The 19,748-nt window shown below is 43.8% G+C and overlaps 1 protein-coding gene across 29 annotated transcripts in view; it reads right to left on the reverse strand.

Annotated features, from left to right (window-relative positions):
* Positions 1 to 19,748, reverse strand: part of macf1 (microtubule actin crosslinking factor 1) — a 437,138-nt gene that overhangs the window by 35,791 nt on the left and 381,599 nt on the right. For all 29 annotated transcript variants that reach the window (XM_033045293.1, XM_033045299.1, XM_033045287.1 and 26 more), the window contains 12 exons: positions 19,451 to 19,606; positions 18,397 to 18,594; positions 18,013 to 18,141; positions 16,468 to 16,638; positions 15,246 to 15,401; positions 13,396 to 13,602; positions 9,930 to 10,049; positions 6,317 to 6,486; positions 5,720 to 5,879; positions 4,648 to 4,842; positions 2,472 to 2,600; positions 1,154 to 1,297 (listed from right to left, as the gene is read on the reverse strand). In XM_033045293.1, the coding sequence (XP_032901184.1) occupies positions 1,154 to 1,297; positions 2,472 to 2,600; positions 4,648 to 4,842; positions 5,720 to 5,879; positions 6,317 to 6,486; positions 9,930 to 10,049; positions 13,396 to 13,602; positions 15,246 to 15,401; positions 16,468 to 16,638; positions 18,013 to 18,141; positions 18,397 to 18,594; positions 19,451 to 19,606 (1,935 nt within the window). The remainder of the gene's footprint in view (positions 1 to 1,153; positions 1,298 to 2,471; positions 2,601 to 4,647; positions 4,843 to 5,719; positions 5,880 to 6,316; positions 6,487 to 9,929; positions 10,050 to 13,395; positions 13,603 to 15,245; positions 15,402 to 16,467; positions 16,639 to 18,012; positions 18,142 to 18,396; positions 18,595 to 19,450; positions 19,607 to 19,748) is intronic.

Here is a 19,748-nt window from a genome sequence, read left to right on the forward strand (position 1 = left end):
GCAACCCTGTACTTTAAATATACAGGAACCTTAGATTTTATGTCAGTGACATGCTTGAAAAGCAGCTTGTAAATCAAAACGTAAATAAAACACATGCTGGGCATCATACATGACTGTGCTGCCTTAAGGGCCTTTCCCACTTGGGCGTTATTTGCGCGTCACGCAGGTGGCGCGCAAGGATTTTGAGAATCCCAAAATCTTGGGGCGCCGAGTGCTACCGCGCGTCACTGCACATGCCACCACGCGCCATGCGCGCGTCACGACATGCGCGTCGTGACGCATAATTGATGTCGCGTAAATGACGCGCAAATGACACCCAAGTGGGGCAGGCCCTTTACGGTGCCAGGCATAAATCTGAGCATGTTAGTCCGAAAATAGAAGCCCATAAATTAATTTGCCACTGTGGAGACCAAGTCAATTGATATTTTTAAGGCAGAGATAGATAGATTCTTGATTAGTACGGGTGTCAGGGGCTATGGGGAGAAGGCAGGAGAATCGGGTTAGGAGGGAGAGATATATCAGCCATGATTGAATGGCGGAGTAGACTTGGTGGGCCAACTGGCCTAAATTCTGCTCCTATCACTTATGACCTTACGGTATAGTATACTTCGGAAGTAATTAGACAAACATGTTATTCTAAAAATGTTTTCTTCAAGCACATGTAAAACCTGGGGTGCCTGTATACTGAAGAGATGTGCAATTTTTTAAGGTAATTGGGAACCCAAAATGCAGTCTGCTCTCACTGATGATGTCAGATATACAGTATTAAAGGACATGGCACCTTATTAATTATTTTGTGCTTTATGCAATGAATACTTTCTAACACAACTACAAGGCGATTTCTCATAAAATGGATCTAACCGTGAGGATAACCATTGAAAGTGAAAGCCAGGGAAGCGAGGAAATGATATGATGCACAATGCAGTAACAAGCAGTGAACTAGGAAACACAAGCTCAATTAGGATATTCAGTGCCCTCGGGGCTACTGCACCACTCAATCAGGCAGGGAAAATTTTGTCACAATGTAATAGAAATGATTCTTTGCCCCATAAATGACATTTAAAATGCACATTCTAAAGAAATGACTTGAATCACATTATGTGCGATAGAACTTATTTTTAATGCTCCGAACTGCAGCAGTACTCTCACTTACCTCTTCAAAGCGGGCTCGGATGATGGTGATCCAGTGTTTGACGGTGGTGACACAGTCTGGGTGGCACACTGCTAATATAGCCTCTCCCATGCCAGCTGCATTATTTACATCCACACGCTTCTCCTCCACTTTCTTCATAAATTCCTGAAATATTAATTAGCAACACAATACTTTTAAAAGAAGTAATGTACAATGGAGAAAGTAAATGGTAAAGTACCGTACAATGACATACCTTGCATCAAGTTAATCAATTGAACAGGTCCAAAAGAAAAACTATCTTCCAGAATCCTGTTAAAAGAGTTTTTGCATCGTACGCTGGAGACACAAGGAAGTGCAGATGCTGGAATATTGAGCAAAAAACAACAAAGTGCTGGAGGAACTCAGACCGAAGAAGGGTCCTGACCCAAAAAGTCACCTGTCCATTTCCTCCACAGATGCTGCCTGCACCATTGAGTTCCTCCAGTATTCTGCTGCTTTTTGCACGCAAAGTATGGTACTCGATTTAAAGCTAAATTCTATTGTGCTGAATGCAAGAAATATATAGTCAAAGTTTTTCGAATACACACACAATTCACTGTTTAAGAATTTCAGTTCTGCAGTTTTGCAGTGCACTCATTGAACCAGATATTTAATTTAAAACTTTTTTTTTTAATACACACAGTAGTACTACGTTATTCCTTTCAGCCTTAAATGCCTTTTACAATTTAATTTCCAGGAATATTCCATGGCAAACTTGTAAATTTTCTTAACTATTAGGATTTAGACAATCCGCCTTCAATACTGTTAATAATAGGTAGCCCTCAATGCTTTAACTTTAAATAATGTTTAAGCAAAACATCACTAAAAGTAATTTGAGGTTGAGTTTATAAAGTTCAGAAGGTCAAATACATATATTTCATAATTGATGTCATACTATGATTTTGATATTTAGCCTTTTTAGTTTAGTTTATAAATACGGCATGGAAACAGGTCCTTTGGCCCACCAAGTCTATACTGACCATTGATCACCCATTCATACCAGCTCTATGTTATCCCACTTTTTCATCTACTCCCCACATACTAGGGGCAATGTACAGAGTCCAATTAATCTATGCATCTGCACATCTTTAGGTTGTGGGAGGGAAATGGAGCACCCGGTGGAAACCTACAGTTACAGGGAGAACACGTAAACTTCACACAGATAGCACCCGAGGTCTGGATTGAACCCTGGTCTCTGGCACCATGAGGCTGCAGCTCTACCAGCTGCGCCACTGTGTGCCCCTTTTTAGACGACCAGAGTGATTGTTTTAAAATAATCGCCTCCAGCTGGGCAACCCACCTTGTGTAGATCGATCAAGGACTGTAGAGCCTCCACATCATCCGGTAGGACTCCTCGGAATCGAAGTGATTGCTCAGCCTCAGATAGCCACTCCAGCAGCCCATGGACGGCATTGTGGAATTCCTCTGCCTGGGACCAAATTCAATAAAACAAAAATCAATTAAATCGCCCCTTCACTTTACACTGGAATGGTGGTCAGGTTGTGAACTGCAGATTACAGCGACATAGCAGGAAATGATTCTGATAGGAATTTCTCATTATATTGCCCATCTTCTCATCCAAATTTCATTTAACAGGTAACCAAAATAGTTAATGAAATTCTTTCTTAATGGTTGGCACTGTAGCTGGATGCAAATCACTAAAGTTAATGTTTATGCATAGAATGTAATCTTATTGTACAATGAAATATTTGCTTTATCTCAAAAGTAAGTGGAATGCAGAGGGGAAAAAGATACAAGTAATAGATAACCTGATGTGCTGTGTTCAATTTTGGCACCACATTTCAACAGGTACCGTGCAGATGCACTGGTAGTTTAGTTTAGTTTAGAAATACAGCGTGGAAACAGGCCTTTGTCCCACCGGGTCAGCGCCGACCAGTGATCCGTGCATATTAACACTATCCTACACATACTAGGGACAATTTTCACATTTACCAAGCCAATTTACCTATATACCTGCACGTCTTTGTAGTGTGGGAGGAAACCGAAGATCTCGGAGAAAACCCACGCGGTCACGGGGAGAACGTACAAACTCCGTCAATATCAAACCTGGGTCTCCGGCACTGCAAGCGCTGTAAGGCAGCAACTCTACCGCTGCGCCACCGTGCCTCAATAGTTTTCATATGCTTGGTTTGTGTTCCCTTGAGCTTAGATGGATAAGAACGAAAAAACCAACCCTAAAATCAGGGCTAGATCACTCAGGGGGACGATTGTTTTTATTTAAATGCCTTTATTCCTGGGGTTTGTGCATTTCTGGCAAGGTCAGCACTTATTGGCCATCTCTATTTTCCCGTTAGATGACAATGGTGAGCCATTGCCTGGAACTGCTCCAGTCTTTCTGGCGCTTTTGTGGAGGGAGTTTCCTTGTTTTGTCCAAGGACATGATGAGGTCTGGACCTGTTGATCTTGAAATCCAAACTGGGCATCGGCAAAGAGATTATAATAAGCGCCACATGAGAGGATTATGAATTAGTTGTCTAATGAGATTATAATAAGTGTCATGTGAGAGCATTATGAATTACTTGACTGATGAATGAGAATAGACTGATTGGTTGTAATTTGGCCATATTGGCTATATCTTGTTTTTTTGTGAGAGGTTTCTAACATAGATGAAAGCTAGGGCTGTAATTTTACTAGGCTAGAGATGTAGCGAGTTCTAGCACAGACAACTTCAACAGTGCATCAGTGCTCTCTGCTGTCCCCTGGAGTGAAATGTGTTGGCAAATACTGGTGATGTTGGTGATCCCAAGATCCATTTAATGAAGTTAGCAGAATATGGACTTCTGATCATAAAATGCAGGGTTAGTATAAATTTCCAAGACTTAGATCTAAAACATATTTGTTAATTTGGCATGTCAAAGGAAATGGAGCAAATGTAGTAATTGGTACGGAACAGATGAGGTCTGAATGAATGGGAAACTGATTCATGATTTCTTGAGATAAAGCTAACATGGAGTGAATTAATTAATCATGTGTCTGCTTGACAAACTGAATGAGGGATCAGAGAAACAAAGAACTGCCGATGCTGGTTGATACCAAAGATAAGACACAAAGTACTGCAGCAACTCAGTAGGTTAGGCAGCAGTTTTGGAGAAAAAGGATGGGTGACGTTTCAGGTCCGAACCCTTCTTCAGACCCGAAAAAGGGTTCGACCTGAACATCACCCATCCTTTGTCACCAGAGATGTTGCCTGACCCGCTGAGTTACTCCAGCACATTGTGTCTATCTTTCAAACGACAGATCAACAGGTTTTGTCTTGCAAAATATTTTCACCTTATTTTCAACCTCTCAGCAGCTGTGAAATTATTTTCATCATAGATAATAACCTACATTATTAGTTATCAGTGCTGTGTGAAACAATGCATCATAGTTTACCTGATGCTATAGCAAGTACTGGTGGATTTTTAAAAACTTGGATAAGATTAAGTTAAAATAGAATTTGAAAACATTAATTTAACCTGTTTAAGTGCCTGCTCAAGCCGCGTCTGTTTAGAGACGGAGAGTTTGCACACTATGTCCCATCGTATGCTCAACTCCTGCAGTTGAGCCTTCACCCAGGTTGTATCATCGTGGCTGTTCTCAATCAGTTCACGGGCCGACCGTTTCAGGACCTGCACGTTCCCCGTGCGCTTCCCAAGTTCCTTTTGGAAACCCTGTATAAATAAAACACAAGCCGTTTCAGTGTGTGAAATCTATTTGTAAGTAAAGCGTACAAAAATCTACTTCTCGTAAAGTTTTCAGCACAAACTAACAGGTCTACCTTTTGCAGAAATGAAGCCTTATAGAACTTTCAGCTGTACGTTCATGCAAGTGTACGTATGTGTTCGGAGCAGAATTAGGCCATTCAGCCCATCAAGTCCACTGCCATTCAATCATGACTGATCTATCTCTTCCTCCTAACCCCATTCTCCTGCCTTCTCCCCATAACTCCTGACACCTATACTAATCAAGAATCAGTACGACAGATGGCACAATGGGCTAAGTGTTCGGCTGGCAACCGGAAGGTAGCCGGTTCGAATCCCGCTTGGAGTGCATACTGTCGTTGTGTCCTTGGGCAAGACACTTCACCCACCTTTGCCTGTGTGTGAATGTGTGTGAATGTGTGTGAGTGATTGGTGGTGGTCGGAGGGGCCGTAGGCGCAGATTGGCAGCCACGCTTCCGTCAGTCTGCCCCAGGGCAGCTGTGGCTACAGAAGTAGCTTACCACCACCGAGTGTGACTGAGGAGTGAATGAATAATGCGATGTAAAGCGCCTTGAGTATTAGAAAGGCGCTATATAAATCCCATCCATTATTATTATTATTATTACCTATCTCCACAGATTCATCACCCTCTGACTAAAGAAATTCCTCCTCATCTCCTTCCTAAGGGAATGTCCTTTAATTCTGTGGCTATGACCTCTGGTCCTAGACTCTCCCACTAGTGGAAATATCCTCTCCACATCCACTCTATCCAGACCTTTCACTATTTTTGTTTGTGTTAAGTTAGTGCAAAGATGAATGCAGAGCCTTCTGAGCAATAAAACTCTACCTTGTGAGCATCCAACAGGTTCATCACCAGATCTAGATCTCCATGGACAGGTTGATCCTCAGCCAACTGCGGCTCAACCTTGTACAGCCAGTCAACCAACGCTTGGAGAGCGTCAGTAAACTGCCCTGAAAACAGCAGGGCCTCTTCCAACTTGTGCTGCCTGAGGAGGATGAGGAAATAAACTAACTTTAATATTGGTGAAAATTACACTGAAAATATTAAACATACAATTATGAAATTATATCAACCCAAACAAAATTGACATTCTAAGCAAATAATCATCTTATAAACATCAGTTTACACTTGCATGTTGATGTAACATAATGTAATAATATCATGTAATGTAATCTCTGGGAAATAATGTTGCAGAGAAGCATGAATATTGATAAAGCACTCCATTGCTAAATGCAGACAGTTCTTCTACTTAATAGAACATGTTAAAACTAGCTTAATTATGATATGCACATAATGGATATTAATCGGAACAATTGCCAGGTCTTATGCACCAATTGTTGCTGAATGGTAAGCCACAGAATCACTTTCTTCATGAGAAAATATTAAGAAACAATTGTTAACGCTTTAATTTTTCTCCCTCACCTCTCGACTGACTTGCCACAGACGGTGTCCCACTTGTCTCGCACTTCTCCAAGGAGATTGTCCATTTTCAGGCGGTCATCTGCATGTGAAGCCTTATCTTTCATCGAGCGGCCCATGCGGATTGTGGTATCATACACTGGCTGTTTCCCACCCAGAGTTTTTTGAAAATCCTAGTTTAATTTGAAAGAAAACCACAATAACGCTAGATATGCAAGGGCACAGACTGTACGTCTCTGAATAACACATCATATCCCGTGTTGGCAATTACTAATTTGGCTATTAAATGCATCGACATTTTTGAGTTGATGCCCAAAACTTAGATTGCCGTTGGAACTTCTTTGTCCACAGTATTTGGCAACAAATTATGTAATTTGTTTCACAAAATTATATTTGTATAGTCAAATGGTTCAGAATACCAACTCCAGGTCTGCAAATCTTTGGGCACTACAGGTGCACAACCTTTTATCCGAAGATCCAAATAACGAAAACCTCCGAATAGTGGCCATTTTTTCGGTCCTTGAAGAAAGGTCCTTGAAAACGTTCACCGAGGGCGGCCCGCAGAGGTGACAGCGGAACCTCCGGTCGGTCCTCGAAGAAAGGGGAACTAAATCCCCATTCATAAAAGAGAAGGTGAGGGTATATTGCGCGGGAGGGTTAATAATTGACAATGTGCTGCTGCCTGCCCGCTGAGTTAAAAAGTTCCCACGGTAGACTCACGATAAACAGTGTTTCGTGAGTCTTGCGTGGGAACTTTTTAACTCAGCAGGCAGGCAGCAGCAGATTGTCGCTCGCTTCAGTTTCACCCCACCTACACCCCTCTGCTTCCCGGCCATGTGTGTGACCCCTTCCCTCCCCTCTGCACCGGCGCGGGGGCTTTGCACTGTCTTCAAGTCGGCGATTGCAGCAGGACCGTGCCAGTCACCGGAGACGTCAGGACCAACGGGACACCGACCCTCAGGCCCACTGCAAGCACAGAGATCCCAGAGACCCACAGCCAGCAGCAGCCCAGCCCCGTTCCAACTCCAGAGGAAAACTGCAAACTGGCCGGAGACGTCAGGACCACCAGAAGCCGTTCCCCGAGCTGCGCCCCCTCATCGGGACACCGACCCCCAGGCCCACTGCAAGCACGGAGATCCCAGAGACCCACAGCCAACAGCAGCCCAGCCCAGCCCCGCTCCAACTACAGAGGAACCTGGGTTGCGGATGACGGGGCGCAGCTCGGGGCGTCGTAGTGGCCCATCGGGGAGCGGGTTCCTGTTGGTCCTGACGTCTCCGGCCACCTGCCATCCTCCGGGAACTGTACCGCCCTTGCAGGAGAGTGGGGTTGTTTGTTGTTGCAGAGGGAGGGGGCAAGGGCGGTACAGTTTCCAGTCTCAGCTCCAGTCCAGGGGGGTGGCCGGAGACGTCAGGACCAACGGGACACCGACCCCCAGGCCCACTGCAAGCACGGAGATCCCAGAGACCCACAGCCAGCAGCAGCTCCAGCCCAGCCCCGCTCCAACTCCAGAGGAACATGTAGGGGCAGAAGCTGATGGCGTGCAAGGTACGTCTTGTTCTTGGGGTGGCGGATGAGGGGGCGCAGCTCGGGTTGTGGGCAAACTGCCACTTGTCGCCGTAGCGGCCCATCGGGGAGCGGTATCCTCTGGAGGGGGAGGGGGGTATTATGCTGTTTGATCGCCCCCTGCTATCCCAGGGACAGGGAGACACAGCGGCTTCTTAGACTGGTGGGCAATCACTTCCAACGTTCTGCCCACACAGTCAGTACACCTCTCCTACACTGCATTTCATACAAACATTTATTCTGCAAGAAAAAACTACATTGAAGACTCAAACTCGCGACCGAGTTTACTGCCGGGATCAAGGCGCAAACTCGCGACCTTGCGGATATGAGCCGAGCACTCTACCACTGAGCCAGCCATTAAAATCTACGCTAAAAAAATTCCATTCCGAAGACCGACAAATTCCGAATTACGAAAAGTGTCTGGTCCCAAGGCTTTCGGATAAAAGGTTGTGCACCTGTATATGAACCACTTATTTATGGAACTTTATTTAATCAACAGTTTTACAACTAGAATTGATTTCCCAATTAGAAATATTATATACATTCAATAAGTGTTGCAGCTGCCATTTGAAGACCTTGATTCTTTCCTTGGATTCATTTCTGAACCACCCCAGGTAGGCAAAAATATTAGATTCCTTTGAAAAGAATTTGGATTTGATCCACCATTCTATTCGGTAGGCACACATTTGCAAGGGTGTTAAAATACACAGAGTGAATGTCTTCTGGAAGTGCACATTGAAGGCAGATCAAGTTGTCAATCAGCATTTGACAGTGGTAGACTTCAGTGCTGTCATTTCGATTTTGGAACCCAATGCTCTCTCAATCTCATACTGTCAAACAGGCAAGCAGCAACAAAGACCTACCCACCCACCAATCACGTTTAATGTGAAAGATCCAAAACCTATAGGCACAAAGTGCTGGAGTAACTCAGTGGGTCAGGCAGCATCTCTTGGTGATTGGTGATGTTTCTGGTTGGGGCCCTTCTTCAGCAAATGTTTGTAAACCAGCTTCTGCAGTTCCTTGCTTCTACTCTTGACGTACAGACTGACTGTATGACGTGCAGTCAAAAGTCCTTATGACTTGCGTTATGATTCATAGTGTTTGGTGCTTTCTGTAGAGTCCTCAAGTTATTAATGCCTGCAGGCAATCGCGTGACAGGTGAAGTAGGAACCTTGCGCTAATTTGAAGGTTTCGGCAAAAATCAAAGTGTTCACAGTTACTTGCTCGTTGCAACAAAGCAAGACATCAAAAATGAGCAGAAGGTACACAGTGCGGTGCAAGCTGCTCAAACAAAATGGAGCAGATGGAAGGAGTTTCACAGGAGTCCCAACCTGCCCAGGGAAAAATTGTCAGCAAGGAACAATGAGCAAGATGTCTGCTCTTCAACAGTTCATACTGGTTATCTGTCATTAGCTATCGCCACAATTGTAAACATAGAGTAAGGAAAGGATTGCATGGGTGGTTCAGTATGGATATATCCAGCAATTTGCCATTCACAGTTAAACAAGGATGTTCACATTTCTTTCTCTATCACCAGAGATCAATATAGATAGAAATTCCAATACATTAAAGATAGACATAAAATACTGGAGTAACTCAGCAGGTCAGGCAGCATCTCCTTTAAACTGCCCCCCTCTGACCTTAAAGCTATGCCCTTTAGTCTTTGACATTTCCACACTGGGAAAAAGGTTCTGACTGTCAACTACATCTACGTCTCTCATGATTTTATAAACTTGATCAGGTCTCCCCTCAGCCTCTCCAGAGAAAACAATCCAAGTTTGTCCAACCTTTGGTAAACACCTTCTGCAACCCCCACCAAAGCCGCCACATCCTTCACGTAAAAGGGGTTTATAAAGAGTCATGACTTCTTGACTCTTATCCACAATGCCTCGACCAATGAAGGCAAGCTAACCATGCGTCTTTTCTAACCATTCTATCCAGTTGTGGTGCCACTTTCAGGGAGGTATGAACTTGGACCCCAAACACTCTTGACGTTGTACTTTGATTTTTAAACAAATTCAATCCAATTTTTTGAAAAAATAGATTTCTTACCTTGTGCTTTGTAAGCTGCAGTTTGATTTTATCTGGGTCATTGGAGATTTCTATGTCAGTATCCAGATTGTTTTCTGCTTCTTCCAGCCAGTCAATCAACTTTTTCCAGGCTTCGTAGAACTGGGATTAAAACAAAAATATTCGGAACTAAACTCACTTGGAATAAAATCAATGGTACATTTCAGCTGAAAATATGCAAGTAGATAATATGGGAAGATAATTGTGATGAGAGAAATGCGTGCAAAAATATCCAACTGTATCAAATATCAAACTAAAAGGCTAGTATTTTCCAAACGGCATTTGTGAACAAAGATACATGCCTTCTTTCTTCTACCTTGTTTGGAAATGATACCCAGTGTCGCTTGGTTAACGTTTCAACCTTGTTGCATGCCGGGCTGAAAGCAATTTATAGTAATTCTTGGGAGGCGCTAGTTTCAAAGGTGCAACATTACATAAGCTGAGAAAGGAATGCACCATAATTGAAATAAACAGGGATAAAGAAGAGTGCTAATTTGAAGAGGAGAAAGGAAGAATTATGCTGGTCTAAACTGGGAGTTGCCGAGGTGAGAACAGTGCCAAAACCTGTCAGGATATCTCTATTACCCAAGACAAAGCATCATGCATGCTTGGCATTCAATCAACATTTATTCCTCTACAATGGACACATGGTGTCTCTAATGTGGATCACTGGCAAAACTCAGTGCAATTACTCACCCAGGCTACTCTGACAGAAACCCCTCAACCCACTAATACGGCCAAAAATAGTGGAGAGCACCAGGTACACAGGAATAGGCCCTTCGGCCCTCAATGTATGTGCCAAACATGATGCCAAGACCATCTCTTATCTACCTCCACATAATCCATAATTACATTACATTATGGATTATTATAATCCATTCCTCACATATCCACTTGCCTATCCAAAAGTCTATTAAATGCCAGTATCATTCCTACCTCAACCACCACCCCCAGCAGCGCATTCCAGACTCTGTGTAAAAAAAAACCCATGCCCTGCACATCTCCTTTAAACTTTGCCCCTCTCACCTTAAAAGCAATGCCCTCTGGTATTTGATGTTTCCACCTCGGTTAAAAGGTTTTGACTGTCTACCCTATTGATGCCTGTCAGAGTTTAATATCATTCCATCAGGTCTCCCCGCAACCTCCAACATTCCAGAAAAAACTATCCAAGTCAGTCCAAACTCTCCCGGTCGCTAATATCCTCTAATCCAGTTATCGTTCTGGAAACCATCATCCGAAAGATCCCATGCAAGGTGTGCACCTTGGATACATGTCTCCAGTCCATTATTGTTCCAAACTGTGGAACTCGCTGCCCAGCTGGATTCTTAGAAAGTCTGCAGTGGTTCAAGACACCAGGTCCCCACCACTATTTTAGGGGTAATTAAGGATGGGCAATACATTTTGCCAGCCATGCTAATATCCCCAAAATAAATAAAACCAAGACAAAAGGAATGTGGTGTTTAGTGAACAGACATTCTGAATGTTATCCAAAGTGGGTAGAATGTATCCAATTGATGGGATTGGTATGGATATGTTTTGAAGTTACAAATAGGTACGTTGAATGTCCAAATGTACAGCATTATATACAGAATGCAACACAATAGCATTAATTAACAAAAATAAATTCATCTCAATACAAAGACGCACTCTATCCCTTCGGATGTCACTAATTGAGTCGATGCTCCATCCAATACATCGGTGGCATATAAACTAAAGTTCACTGCTTCCAAGAAACAGCGTCTTACAGTGGTGTACTTGGCAGCACAGTGGCCTAGCTGGTAGATCTGAAGCCTCGAAGAAACAAGAGACCCGGGTTCTAATTTACTATGCTATCTGTATGGAGTTTGCATGTTCTGATTATGATCTCGTGGGCTTTTTGTGGATGCTGCAATTTCTTCCCACATCCCAAAGACATTGGAAAAAAATGTAGATTAAATGGCCTCTGTGAATTTGCATAGGGAGTGGATGAGAAAGTTGGATAACATAGAACTAGTGTTTGGGGGCTGCAACGACGTCTGAAAATGACTTTTTGCTTGCTTCCTAGTTTGGCAGAATTGCTGATAAACTAGTTCTATTAGACTGGAACAACAGACTGAAAATACTGTCCACAGTATGTTCTGTTGTTGGTATATATGACAATCAAATACTCTTGACTCTTGAGGACTTAAATAAACATTTTAGCCAAGAGATGGAGGAAAACATTTGTGTTTCAAACACAAAGTTTGTGAAGTAGGCTAGAAGAACACAAATAAAATATATTAATGAATTACACTGCCTTAAAAACGCTCTTTGTAGAATCACTAATCTAACAACTTTCAAATGCCTTATTATGTTAACCTTGTAGACATACAGATGAGATCATTTGTTTCTTCCTGTTGAATACATGGATTTACTCCAAACGGTTTGATGCCCCAAATTCTCACACATTGGGTGTGATGTATTTTATGGATAGTGCAGTACAGTGACAAATCACATTCTGGGTCTGAACTTGTGTTTTAGGCCACCATAATAATGAATCAGAGGCCCTTGGGTGATTTTGAAGCAGGCACAAGGATAATGGGATAAATGATGAGACTTACAATCAAAATTAAACTGATTCAAACACTAAACAAGAAAAGGGAAATGCTCACTGGACCTTTAAAATCATTTTATTACTATTACAATAATTTATTTGGTCTGGCACACGGGGAACGTCAATGATAAGCAAAAGAGTTTCATTGTCCCAGAGTGCGTGCACACAAGGATTTTGTAGAAGAATACTAAGCCAGCCAAGCTGAGGCAATGTGGGGAATCCAAGCAAAATCCTTCTAATCTCAGCCATTGCCTTTTAATATGAAGTAATGAACACTCTCTATCTGGTGGTCCTGGCCATTAAACATTTCCATCAACACACGTGTGATCCTGAATTCCTGTCCCTCCGCTGTCTTAATTACCAACATCAATCCCCAGATACTTGCCACCAGTTAGACCTGAAAACTGATTGAAAACATTCGTCAGTTGCCCTGCCACTATAGATAATGTGTTTAATTCCCACGCCCCCCACTTCTCATCATAGAACCTTCTATAGAGCAGCCTATATGAAAGAATGATTTCTCAAGACCAGCTCAGCATTTCACCTCGATGGGACTTTGCAGTTTTGCAAATTCTGAACAGCACAAAGACTTTTGCAGCCAAAATTCTCCACCAGGGCCTTCATACAGCGCCATTGTGTGGCAATGACGTGATGTTACTTATTGTTGCGGATTGTGCTCTGATCAGATAGTGTCTGACCACACTGCATTCAGCACATGAGAAGGCCATTACCATGTCTGTACATATACATTGATTGCACATGACTAGGTTTACCCTACTGTTTTTGTCTTTAACTAATCAACCAACACATCTCCCCTTGTGTATTTAGGTAACTGTCAAGGTACAAACCCAGTCTCTTGCGTTACAATCTGTGTACCTGCTTTGCCCGTTTCCTGGCCTCATCCAGTGCCCTTCCTCTCTCTACGGAGCGCTGCACCACCTTCTCCCAGCGCGACTGCACACTGAATAGAAGATTCTTTATCAGCACCACATCCTGCTTCTGGCTGAGGAACTTCAGCTGATTTCCAGTTTTATCCAGGTCGATGATTGGATCCCGATGAGAATTGACTTCATTGGCAAAAATCTGGAAAAGGGATGGGTATTAAATCTAAACAAGAACTGATACATTAAAGCTAATCTCTACAAGCTTTGTGCTTTTGGTGAAGTTCTATCCATTCTTGGTCAGCTTAGATTGAAGGCAAAATGCACGTTTCAAGACAACTTTGGAAGGCTATGATGAAGTGACATGTGTTGTGATTGTCAATCTACCTTTACACTGCAAGAAATGCTGCCATCTTCCAGACCTGCTGGGGAGGAGCTCTTGATATTTGCTGAAGACAGCACCGGGGCGCAGTCCTGTATAGTATGGCTGCCCAGCCTGCAGCTGTCCGTCTTTTCACCTCTTTTTTTATTTTTAGTTAGTTAAAGTGTTTTTGTTATGGAGATCTAGTCTTTTTTATGTGGGGGGTGGGGGGGGGGGGGGGGGGGGGGAGGGGGAAACTACCTTTCAGGGTCCCTACCTGGTCGGAGAGGCAGCTTTTCTCCATGCTGCACCATCGACCCGTCCTCGCGGTCTACCAGCGGGCCTGGAGCGGCGTGTCCTGAGGGGACCGCCCAGAACCTCGGCTTCGGCGGCGGCACAGTGCTGGAGCGCTATTGAGGAGCGGGCGATGCCTTGCCCGGGTCGCCGCGCTGGAGCTCCGGTGAGCTGAAGACCGCCGAGTAAAACATCGCGGAGCTGCGGGCGGCGGCACTGAACTTTTCATCGGGAGCCTGGGATCTCGCGATGAGATCGCCAGTAGTGGAGCTCCATCCGGTGCGGCCTTGTTGGCTTCGGAAGCCGCGGTCTCGAGTAAGGAGGCGGCCGTTCCAGGTGTCTCAAGCCGCTGAGAGGATTCTCCCGACGCCGGAGCACCATCACCCGGCGAGAACGGCCTGGAACATCGGGCCTCCGTAGCGGCGACTGCGGAGGCCTCAATAGGCCTGACTATGGGTGGACATGGGATGGGACTGGACTTTGTGCCTTCCCTCATAATGGAAACCAATGTGGGGGGATGTTTTTTATGTTAAAGTTCTTTATTATTGTCATGTTTGTATACTTTTTTTATGTGCTGCATTGGCAACAAGAATTTCACTACACCTAGGTGTATGTGACTAATAAAGAAACCTTTGAACCTTTGAGGAGGGTCATTCTTGGTCACTAGTATCAAGGATTCACCCGATTTGCACTTAAGGCTAGGTTGCCCTCTAATATTCTTAGATTTGCAGAGACTTGAAGCATGCTTCTCTGCACTGACGAATCACATAGGTTTGATTCCCACCATTGAAAAGTTATTCCACACCCATTTTCAGTCATTACCAAGTCTGCGCACCCATTACCAAGTTTGTTGTAGCGCACTCACCCCAGTCCAATGTCCAGGAATCTCTCCATCCCTTCTCTCTATATCACTCTGGTCACTTGTTTTCACACAACCAATTCATTCCGATCACCATTTTCAAGGCACTTATCACCTCTTTACAACATCATATTTTCTTCTGCATTTTCAAGTCAGAGGCAGTCCCCAATGCTAAATTAGCCACCGCATTCCCAGCCAAGGAATTGCGATGAAGAAGTTTTGCAATCACTTATTCTCTGAGATGAGGTAATTGCGTTCACTGTCCTCAACACTCCACAGGTCTATCAGCCCACACCACTTTCTCATAAAATATAAAACAGAACTTTAATACCTTGTGTTCATCTATCTGGAAAAGAACTGTATCCAGGATAAGACTGGGAGGAGCCGCGATGTTCAGGCCCTGCTCTGCCTGTGTAAGCCAGTTAATGAAATCCTGTAGCGAATTCTGAAATTCTGTTGCAAGAGTGAGTGCCTCTTCCAGCTTGGTCTGAACAGGAAAAACAGAACAGAGAAGTTCAGTAAAATCAAATAAATGTTAAAGACATGTTAGAGGGGGCGCTGTCCTGTGCACGGCTGCCAGCAGTTGTCTGTCTTTTCACCGTTTTATTTTTAGTTAGTTAAAGTGTTTTGTTTGGAGGTCTAGACTTTTTTGTGTGTGGGGGGTGGGGGGGGGGGGAGAGGGAAACTGCCTTTCAGGGTCCCTACTTGGTCGGAGAGGACGCTTTTCTCCGGGCTGCAGCTTCGACCCGTCCTCGCGGCCTACCAGCGGGCCTGGAGCGGCGTTTCCTGTCGGGGACCGCCCAGAACCTCGGCTTCGGCGGCGGCACAGCGCTGGAGCGCTATCGTGGTGCGGGCGATGCCTTGCCTGGGTTGCCGCGCTGGAGCTCCGGTGAGCTGAGACCGCCTGGTAAAACATCGCGGAGCTGCGGGACTGTGGAGCGGCCAGCTGCGGGCGGCGGCGCCGAACTTTACACCGGGAGCCTGGATCTCGTGACGAGATCGCCAGTTGTGGAGCTCCAACCGGCGCGGCCTTGTCGGCTTCGGAAGCTGCAGCCTCCAGTATGGAGGCGGCCGTTCCAGGGTTCCCATGCCGCTGTGAGGACTCTCCCGACGCCGGAGCACCACCACCCGGCGAGAACGGCCAGGAACATCGGGCCTCCGTAGAGGCAACTGTGGATGGCCTCAATAGGCCCGACTATGGGTGAACTGGGGTTGGGGACTGGACTTTGTGCCTTCCCTCATGGTGGGAGCCATTGTGGGGGGATGTTCTTTGTGTTTAAGACTCTCATTGGTGTTATGTCTGTATTCTTTTTTTGTGTGCTGCAAAATGGCAAAAAGCATTTGACTTCATTACACCTCGGTGTATGTGAATGTGACCAATAAAATACCTTTGATACTTTGATACTTTGAAGACAAACATTAAAGTACTCCGTGAGTGAACATACATTCTTTCTTTATTGCAAAGACTCAGGCTCCAGCTTGGGAATATGGACACTTACTGATTTGTAAAATAAATCTTATGAATCCTATGCCAATGTTGCTGGTTCTCTTACCTTTCTTTCCTCCATCTTTGTGCTCATCGATTGCCACTTCTGCTCCAGTAATGTTACACACTGTTCAACGTTGGATCCAGCAGCATCGTCACGGCTACTCTGCAACAGCCGACCCTTATCGTGCACGTTCTTGTACGTTTCTTCATTGGCACAAAATTCCCTATAGAGGTCCTGCAAAAAAAGAAAATAATTTTCTTGTGAATTTGTGACAACTAAATTGTGACAATCAGCAAATAACTCCTCCACTCAAGTTAATTTTATGTATTTACTGAAGAAAGGATCATATGTCTCTACTTAGCAAAATTCTCTGTATAGCTTCATTACACCTTATTAACAGCAGAATACATTGGTAAAGATATGTCACTGACCAGTTTCACATTGTCAGAATGTTTCTCTTTCCACAGATGCTGCCTGACTTTCCACGTGAATGAATGAATAAATTAATGAATGAATGAATTATACTTTATAATGAGTAACACCACCGGGTGGCGCCGGCAATGGCTGCCTCGCCAACAGTCTGTCCTTTCTTCTGTTTCGTTATTTTAGGTACGTGTTAAAAGAATATGTTTTAGTGTTCTCCGGTTTGTTCTATGTGAGTGGTGGGCATTGGGGGAAACTTTTTATCAATCTCTTACCTTGCTGGAGATGCGATTTTCTGGATCATATCTCCGGTCGCTCTGCAGCCTAACATCATGGAGCTGGCGGCCTTGCTCGAAACTGACTGCGGAGCCACGGACTTACCATCGGAGGCTGCAACCGCGGCCTGCGGATTTCAACATCGAGGACCTCGCAGTCTCGATGTCGGGAAGCCGTAAGCCGCAGCAGATTCGACCAGCCCCGACTCAGTGCAATGTGAAAAATGCTACAAGTTTACCGCATGATTTCTTGGATCAATATCACGGTGAAAGGGGTAGAAGAAATCAGTGGCACTATTTTGTAATACTTCATTGAGGCCTTACAAGTATTGGTAAGAATTCTGCTGAAGGAATAGTCCAATAAATGGCAGATATAAACTAATGTTACATTGTTTCATGCCTGCAAAAGTCTGGTCTTCAAGGAGTAAAGAAAGAAAATACTTTCACACACAAAAGTTGCTGGAAATTTGGAAAACAGTTTCATAAGTAACACTAGATCAATTGCTCATTTTTAATTTTAGACTGAGCTAAAGGATTAAGTGAAAATGGCAGGCAGAGAATGCTATGCCATAGGCTAGCCATGATTACACAGAATGCAGAACAGATTCAAATGGCTAAAGAGCCTACTTCTGCTCCAGTACTCCATCCTCTTTTATGTCTTTATTTAGCCATCTTCTCCATTGTAAATGCAAACTACAAAAAATGCACCCAAGCATTTACAAGAACAGTACTTCAGCTTGGATTTAGATAGGAAGCGCACCACATACAGAATGTCGGGAGTTGCTCAAAATCATTTACCACATTTGGATGCCTTAAACGAGAAAGTCTAGTTACATTTTATCACATCGAAGTTTAAAGAACACCATTTTGTTTAATGCTGGACTGCCAAGCCATAAAGTAAACTCATTACCAAGTGTGTGTTGAGTTGTTCTCGAGCTGTCTCAGGTAAACCTCCAGTGGACTTTGATACTGCCAACTGATTCTCAATCCTACTTAGCCACTGCAAAAAGTCCTCAATTTCTGCATGAAATCCTTCAGCCTATAAAATAAGAGGCATCATTCAGAAAATGACCAACAAGTTGTTGTCAATATTTCTTTAATCAGCATTAAACTTACAAGGGATTATCTTCAGCGATTAACTTCAGTGTAAATATTAACGGCAAAATATATGGTAATTATAAAACAGCATCATAAGCAATGCCAGGTCAGAACTGATCATATTAAAAGCCGGTCGCTATCCATTGATATCCTCTTCTCAAACCCTCGATGCCCATGTCTTTCCCTCATAGCTTACCTGCTGCAAAGCAGCCCCCAGTTGCTGCTCTCTCCCCTCGGTTTTCCTCAGCAGAGACTGCCAGTTCTTGTTCAGTGTGTCGAGTCGATGCTTTAGGTTACTGGCATCCTCCCCTGCACTCGACTCCAGAAGCTCATTCCCAGCTTTATTCACGGTGTCAAATGTTGACTTGTGTGCAAGGACATCGTTTTTCAGGACCTATGGAGATATTACAGTTTCATTTAATACAATATTCCCAGCCTCCTTCGCTAGCTCCAGCAGATCTTTACTTAAATTAAGATTAATGAATCAGATGGCCTTCTCTTCACAAATGCTAAAAATTTGCAGATTATCTGAAGAGCATTTCTGAAGAGAAGGCCATTTGTGACTGGTCTCCTCTCATCCCTTATTGTCATCATTCACAAGTTCCAACTTGTAGAAAACACTATCATCTCAATCAGGTCGCAATCTAAATCCGTCCGTCATCCTTCACAGCTAACCTTTCCTCCTCTAATACATGTGCAACATCTATCCTGTCAGCATAATTGGCTCTCATCACTGATGTAGAACCTCCTTCAGCCATCAGCTTTACTCTTGAAGTACCCTCCCAATTCCTCACCTCCTTTATAAGTAAACGGATCTTCAGCAAATATGAATTCTTCCCCTCTCTTTAATTCAAAATTTTTAAAAAGGGATCACAAGATACTACAATTGCTGGAATCTGGAGGAACTGCCTCTCTCCACTATGCTGCCAGCACTGTAAAGGGATCTCACTCTGGCTGGTGAGGGGACGGTTCAGTTGGGTCGGGTACTTTTTGGCGCCAAAACGGAGGCGCCGAAACGGCGGCGTCAAATGGTACCATTCCGGGTTCAGTTACCTTATAAACAAGTTAAAAAAATATGTTTTCTTTATTTAATCAGCTAATACATTTGTATTGATTAAATACAATATATAATATACATGGCTAGATTATATTTTGTATAAGGTATAATGATATTATATCAACAATAATATACATGGTTATTTTGCAAGCAGATAATTCAATCTACTTGGTATAATGAATGTTGTATTTACGTGGTGCTTTGCCAGTTCAATTTCTATGGCCTTTGGATCTCCAGTGATTGGTTTTTGTCCTTCCAGAAGCTCCTCTGTATGATTCAGCCATGCCACAAGTTCAGCCAGTGCATGCTGAAACTGACCCAGTGCCAAGAGTGCACCCTCCACCCTGTGCTGTGGAGAAAAGTAAATTCACAATCACTCACAAAATACAAGCAGGCAGAACAAGTCTTACATCATGGTCTCAGGAAAATCTTCCAAAAGACTGTTCGGATTGAGCTTATAAAGTAATGACTAATGCGAATAAAAACCTATT

The sequence above is a fragment of the Amblyraja radiata genome, chromosome 27 (genome assembly GCF_010909765.2).
Source record: "Amblyraja radiata isolate CabotCenter1 chromosome 27, sAmbRad1.1.pri, whole genome shotgun sequence".
NCBI lineage: Eukaryota > Metazoa > Chordata > Chondrichthyes > Rajiformes > Rajidae > Amblyraja > Amblyraja radiata.